This window comes from Rhopalosiphum maidis, chromosome 4, assembly GCF_003676215.2.
Source record: "Rhopalosiphum maidis isolate BTI-1 chromosome 4, ASM367621v3, whole genome shotgun sequence".
Classification (NCBI taxonomy): domain Eukaryota; kingdom Metazoa; phylum Arthropoda; class Insecta; order Hemiptera; family Aphididae; genus Rhopalosiphum; species Rhopalosiphum maidis.
The window spans coordinates 55516411-55524734 of record NC_040880.1 but is presented as its reverse complement, the minus strand read 5'-3'; the positions used below and the strand labels follow the sequence as shown (position 1 = coordinate 55524734).

The window sequence follows — 8324 nt, the reverse complement described above, 5'->3', positions numbered from 1 at the left end:
TTTACAATACGCAATGATATTTTTATTTATTTTAATATATTATTATTTATTTATATTATGAATTTATTTTTACTTAAAATTAAATAAAAAATGTCGAATATACGTGAATATTTAAATTAGAAAACATTAATTTTTTATTGTAATTAAAAAAATGAATAATCTGGAATATTTTTTTCAAACATTTATATTAGTACGTCACACGAGTAAGAAATATTATTTGATTTTATAATCCTTTTATATTTTTACATATTATTAATATGTATAATATTCATTAAAAGTACTGTATTTGAACAAAATATTATGTGTTATAGTATTTTACTGTGCACTTTCGCATTAGTATTTGTTTACGTTTTATAAATATTTCCATTCAAGGAAATACTTTCACTTATGCGTAAGCGACCGGATGAGTTGATTGAACAGAATCTTAAGAATATATATATACACAATATAATATATTATTCTATAATTCTACAACTATTTTGTGATTGTTTACATGTATCAATTTTCATATCATAATTAATTTTCTAGTAAAAATAATTTATTAAATATTTGTAAAATTATAACAAAGAGTATATGTAAGTATATATTGCTATATTATAATATTGTGTTTGTGGAGTAAAAATTGTTTTCTTCTAATTTACATATGCAAAAATAAAATATTTCATGTAAAAGAATTATTCATTTCAGTCTAAATGCGTAACGAAAAGTTCTTAAGATTTTCATGTCAGATTAAAAATACTTCATTAAGTAAATAGATTTTCTCATTTACGATTTATACCCTAACCTAACCTAACCTAACCTAACCACCTTTGGTTTTATGATTATAATATATAATATGATATCATTGGAATCCGAAAATCAGTGTTATAGTATAATACATATATTATACACGATTGTACCTATATATTCGGGTATAGGTACTATTATTATACGATTTATATCTTAATACCTAGATTAAATTTACCAGTAATTGTATCTTCTCTGATTTCGTCTTCGTTATTCATATTTAAGAAATCACAATATATTTAATTGCCTACGCGCATGTATGGGTAAAAAAATAAACAATTTTCATAAAAAGTAAATAACAATCACACATTTCAGCATTATATCATTATTATATGGTATAGGTATACATTAAGGTGGCGCATGCGCTCAGTCAACCTCCACACCTCTACTCATTCCAAGGTTCTACTTCACCCCGCACACCGTTCACCACATCGCACCAAACTAAACTCGCCTACTCGCGTTGCGTGTCGCGTTGGTTTCGTTTTTTCGTTGTTGTCCTCAGTATTTCACTGCATCGGTCCGTGGGCACTTGTTCGCATTCAGTCCGTATCTGATATATTACTTGTGTTTTTTCTTCTAATCAAATATAATTCGATTTTTCCAGTTTAACGCAACGTAAATAATGCGTTTATACACTCGTAAGACGCGCGTATACTGCGACCAGAATATTATTTTGTGAACGATATACAAAAGAAGAAGAATCTATTTCATATAATAATTATATCGGACGAAAATAAAATTGCTGTTCGTTAAAGTCTCCGCCGACGCCATGAAACCAACTTCGGTTTATCTGATCTTATTGATCGGATTCTCTGTATCCGTGAGTCATAATTTTTATAAATATATTATATAGTAACACGCATGCATATAAGAATAATCATTTTATAATATTAGATGTAAACACCTCGACTGACATGATGCCATAATATGTATAATAATCGGTGCGTACTGTAAAAAATGTAACATTTAGTGACTCATAATATTATCCCGAATGCAATTATTTGTATATAGTCACCTTATGTAGGTACTTGGATAACCGGTAAAAATAAAACTATTAAGTACAATGTCAATTGTTGACAATTTATTCTTCCCTTTCTAAAATTATTGTATTTTTACCTATATTAGGTTACACATAACATTTGTGTAAATTATGGTTGAAAATATATATTTTATAATATAAGGTACACTTATACTATAGGCAAAAATTAATTTTTACTGAAACTTAAATATATATATTTTTATTAGAACAAACAAAATTTAAAAATTAAAATTGAATACGTATAGTTTAATTAACTTAAGACTATATAGTGTATTATCTATATGTAGTAAAATATACTAATTTCATTAAAAGCCAATAATATATTGAATACATATAGGTATTGGCTACTATTTTGACGTCTTAAACTTTATAGAGGTATTCAATTTTATTGAATTGATTAATTATTTACGTAACATTAAATGTATTCTCATTCCAAGAAAACAATAGACATTTTTATTGATATATAATAGCTGTTATCAATAAAAGTAGATATATTTATCTTCCTATATTTTAACATTATTTTACATTTAATAAACACAATATAAGTTATCTAAATTACTATATTTTTTTAAAACATATTCTTGAATTTTTTTTTAATTTCGCGTAGTTTTAAACGTCTATATCTACTTTAGGTGTGTTTTTCCCTTGTTTTGCCATAGTAATGTAAAAAACTATATACGTACATATAGTGTACTGTACTGTATACTATACAACGACTATTTATTATTTTTATTAATTTCCTTTTATAAATAACAATATTCCAAATGTTTTGAAAAATGTTCTCAATGACCTTTATTAATTATTATTATATAGGGGAAACATATTGTATAGTGTCGTAATGTTGTATACTTGAAATAAAAGTAAAGGTATCTATAATTATAACTCTATTATTAATCTTATTGCAAATTAATTGTATTTACGTAACCTATGTACGTATTATTGTTACTCGAGTGATATACTCTGCTTTAAATATTTTAAATATTGTATGTATACCGATAAAATACATTTTAGATTAAACTTGAAAACACAAAATAAAAATCATAAATATTTAAGATAAGTATCTACAAATACTCCTTTAAAAAGTATAGCTAAGTTATAGTATACATACTTCATTCCTGTATCTTTAAAAGTATATTATTTTAAATTCATATAAAAAGATTAACATAGTTAACATTCTATATGAATCTTCTCAATCATCAAACAAGATCAAAATCATTTCAAATTACGAAACCTAGCTATAATATCTTTATATATTTTATGCAATAGTATAATACTAGTATACCTATATGTAGAGTAGTTATTCAAACTAAAAAAATATAACACCCAGTTCAACTCCACTTCGATTTTTTACTATAAATAGGACATGAAAATATTTTATAAATTGTATATTTTTATATTTCCTCCTTACTTTATTGGAAATTTCTGTGTACACAATTGATATAAAATATACATATTGAAAGTTGAAGTATCCTGATAAATATGGTTAAAAAATTCCTTAAAGTTTCAGAAACACGGTTTGAACTACATTTTAAGTAGTTTATACAATTTAGGACAAATACTCGTACTAAATAATAGGTTTATTGTGTATGTAATATACCTATGGATGTGTCATGTATACTTATTAAATTAAACAATTGAATTTTGTTTGACAAGACCTCAATAGGTTATTGATATTCTTTGCATTTTTAAACTATTTATTTGTATCAACACTTTTAATTTAAAATATCATAAAAAAATTCACTTGTAAAAAAGTTAATTTATTTATATCAAGATGAGTAACTTCCAAAACATAAAAATTCCTATACACAATTACAATTTCACGCATTTTTAACATTAAATAATTTTAATTCAAGTGTACTCGTATACTATACATATTATGATAATTTTACTCTTATTATAATAGAGATTCATTCAATATTGTGTAAATATATTGTGCATATAAAGACGTACTGTACAAATATTTATAATTTATGTAAGTATATAAATATATTTATATTCTCCAAATGACCCTGCAGTACATCACGTAGCATGACGGATCTATATAATAATTAATAAGCATATAAATTGAAGAAAAATCTATGTAGGTACACTAAAACACGTTTATACCTAATGTATAAATCACCAGTTATTTTTTTTCAAGTGCACGTGGTTAAACAAATATGTGATTATTTTAATTAAGATATTAATAATATATCATTTTTACGTATTTGTATTCAATATCATTAAAAAGAAATACAATTTAATCAAACGATTATTATATTAGACGTTTAATTATAACTACTTACATGTAATCACCAATTATTATTATTTTATTTTAATGTGTAAGTACTATACCTAATGAGTAACAATATTAACTGTTGCAAGTAAAAAAAAAGTCGTATTATTTTTTATAATATAGATATATCATCTTAGCGTGTCACTTCACACTTATCATATAACAAAAAAAAAAAAACAGTTTAAAAATTGTTATTATTAATGTATTAGTAACTTTTCATTTCTATTTGAACATATTATACATACACGTATACATAGCCATACACTGACAATAAGGTCTTGCCTTCAAAATCATCTTTCCGTAAAAAAAACTATTAAAATGACACGCAATCGTAGTGTTTTCTTTATATTTCATTACAAAATGGTTTTACATAATATATTTACTTATATTTGTGTAAAATATATATTATAAACTATAATATATGTTCTACTTTTCATTTTAATTGTATAGTGTAGATACGTGTCACAAATCACAATTGTGCATCTAGAATTATAATATAAATAAAACAGAGTATACGAAAGTTGTTTAAATAAGTTTAAGCTTTAAGCTATCGTCTATCTTCGTAATACTTGCAATATACATTTATACATATTGACTTATTTATCTAACTTCCAGGGTGTATAATATGTCTCGAGGATCAAAAATGTATGATTATTACATTCTATATTGTTAATTGATATTAATTATTAAAAAAAAATGCCGTAATGTATTATAACAGAACAATGGACATCTACTCAGGTTGTAGCATTGGCTTATCGATCATATCATATCGAATGCAGCTAGGATTAGGTATAATGTATACCTAAATACTTGCAGTTATGTACTATTAAGAATGCGTTTTAATAGATTATAAATCAAAGTAAAAATGTTCGAGAAAAAAATTCCATCATAAATCCATAGTTACCACTAAGGGTTGAATTCATGTTTGATTCAATGTAAGACAGAGCCAATTCTCTCAAAAAAAATTCTATTGAATTTTTTCTTAGGTATTTCTTTGGGTAATTTTTAGTTGCAAAATATAATAACATAAGTAATTATTGGTACAAAGTATACTTTAATCAATGTTATAAAAAAAAAAATCATTAAATTGAATATATTATAGTACCAGAGAGACACATCTCTCGATAGTTGAGTTAAATTTAATTAAAAATCACTACGTTACGTTACTTTCTTTTGGGTCATCAATCATCATTGGTTATTTTTAGGGAGTGACAAAAATATGTAAATTTTTATAATAATAAAATTACAGTGGTTTTTAAATCTATAAAAATCTAAAAATATAGTGGAGTTTTTTTTACTATTTTAGTGCAAGGATCGTTAATATTGTTAGGATAATGTTGTTAAGGATAATGTTTGAGATGTATAAGAAAAGGAAGCGAATGTGATTGTGATGAATAGGGCTCGGAAGTTGATGCATTTAGTACTTTTTTTGGAACCTTTATGATGATGCTCTCCTGGCCACAAATGTGTTTCATTAGCATATGAATCTAAACAACTAATTTTATTTTTCATTTTTTAGGTTTTTTTTACTTTTTAGGTAATTTTCCCACATTTTTAGTCATTTTCTCTGATTTCATATTAATTTACTTCTTATTGTTTCTTGTCGACCGTTATGCCGATAACTTACTTAAAACTTTGAAATTAGTTAATTGAGATTAGTAACTATCCGAGTTTATCTCACCGATTACAGTTGTTGTCGTGTTGTAGTGAATATTATGATACTTAAATTGTATTATTTTTTCGTAATATTTTCGAAATACCGAAAATTAAAACGTCGGTTAATGCTTGTCTACGTCTACTATATTTTTAATTTTTTTATTTAATTTTTATTTTTTTAAGGACGTTTTTTGTCATTTTTATGTCATATTTTTATATTTTTTTTTAGGTTATTTTTTAATGTTTTTAAGGTCATAAACTTCCGATCCTGTGATGAGTATTATTATTGATTATAAATATTAGTATTTATAACCAATAGTATTATATAATATATCTCATTAAAATGAAGTATTTTGCATATTCCATAATTTTCAGCTATTTTGGTTTTAGGAGTCTTTAAAAAAATAAAAATTGTGTATGTGAGCTGGTGAATTTATGTCTAAACAATAATTTATAAATTGCAATAATGTACTAGCGCAATATATTGATTATTATGATATTTTTTAAATCACTAATATTATCGTCTTCTTGATAAGCTAATGGAAAATGTAAAAAAATGTAAATTAATACAAAACAATAATTAATTTTAGTATTAGGTGCTTGATATATTTTTTTTTATCATTTCTGGGTTTTCAGTTTTAATTTTGTAAATTTTTAACTCAGAAATTTTTAAATATTACCATTGATTATAATTATTAAATAATGTTCTAGAATCAGCTATTGCTATTTAGTAAAATGTGCTATGCAATATGAATGATTGGAAATCATTGAAAGCATAGTATTTGATATCTGTGAATAGTTATTGAATACATATTACCCCATATAGTTATATTACTGATAGATGATTGATATATAATGTGTTCAAGCTATACAATATTTCAGAATAGATATCATTGTATATCGGAATAATATACATTCCATCGTTCTCTTGTTAGATTCCAGTTCAATCACATAATCGCAGTTAGGTACCTATATTATGATTTCTTTTGAACGTGATGAAATTCAACAAAACTCCATAGGCGTGGCTTCAAGACTTGAAAACTATTTTCAAACGGGATAGTGTTGATTGGCGCGTGAACGCGTTAATATTAATTAGATATAATTATACATATGAATATATATATATGCCTGCATGGCTACATTAATTCAATATTTAGCTTATAAATATATACGAAATTTAATTTGTCTACAAGTGTTAACAATCGTAATTATTATATTTATTTAGTGCGTACCTCCTAATAACGCATACATATGTCACGCGAGTCCTACAATAATGACCGCCAACACAATTATTACTGGTTCAATATTGTATGCTCAGAAACAGGAAATTATGCACTAGTACAGCGGAAGCCGCGCAATACTTTTATCTCGCGATGCGCGTAGCCGCGGTGTAGGTATAAACATTCAAATGAAATATTTACATATATTATGCGTACGGCACGTGTAAAAAATCCAAAACTAGTTTAGCTTGTATCACCAAATTTGCACGTATCAATAACATATGATCACGTCACACTAAAAAAAAAAAAAAAAAAAAAATTAAAAAAAAAAACCCATTTACGGTTCTTGTGAAGTAAAAAAAAAACCTTTTGTATACATAATATGTAGCACTGATGGAATGTCGGCTATTATGACAAACTAGTTATTATATATAGATTGAAGGGAACGATACGTCTTCCTATGAGTAGGTACGTCACAAATACCACATATACCCCTTTGGCGATGACGTGACATCTAAATATAATAATACTCTTCACTTGTCTCATGTCCGTGTGTATGTAGTTATGAATCATTGTTTGTACACAGTTTGGCATATTAAACATAATATTGTCATGATATACAAATAATAATAGTGTAGATACTATACGTGATAGTCAGATTATCTATCATAGTCGGTTTATAATTTTTGTGCACAATATTATCTTAAATATCTTTAAAACTTCCATTTTCCATAAGTACTGTGGTATAAGCTGATATATTATCGTTCTGTGTATAACAATGATAATAATATAATGATTACGATAGGAAATGTTTTATTATTAAAAGCGAAAAAAAAATATTTCTTTTTTTTTTATGAATTGTAACGATTTAACATCAAATTAGAATAGTATATGGAATATTATATTTCTTAAACGATGTACCTAAGATCTTCGTTGTAGAAAACATCGTTTGCAAAATGTAAATACTATAGTTAATATTGTTCCTGAGACATATAAATGTATTATTTAAAAAGGTTTTTTCGAAATGAATATTCAACTTTGCTTATACATTTTCTTGAATCGTGCTAAGGCATAAATGTATAAAATAAATATTTTTTCATTTATGCTGCAAATCCGTGTGGTAAACCAGAAAATAAATATTAGGTTATAGGTTTATTAGTAAATATCAGAATAATATAATTTATAATATTTTGTAAGTTGTGTTGTGTATTTTTATAAAGTAATCATAATAATAAATAATTTAGATTATGGTTAAATGCCAAAGATATTTATATTAATAAGAATTTAGTAAAACTTTTCATTGTTGAATTATTTAAATATTATACGCTTATGGTAATTTTGATAATTT

The 8324-nt window shown here is 24.8% G+C and overlaps 1 protein-coding gene across 1 annotated transcript in view; it reads left to right on the top strand.

Moving 5' to 3' along the window:
- Positions 1-1289: 1289 nt before the first annotated feature.
- The window catches only part of LOC113555896, a 30310-nt gene continuing 23275 nt past the window's right edge, over positions 1290-8324 (top strand). The window contains exon 1 of the mRNA XM_026960507.2: positions 1290-1606. Coding sequence (XP_026816308.1) covers positions 1556-1606 — 51 coding nt within the window. The 5' untranslated portion in view covers positions 1290-1555. The remainder of the gene's footprint in view (positions 1607-8324) is intronic.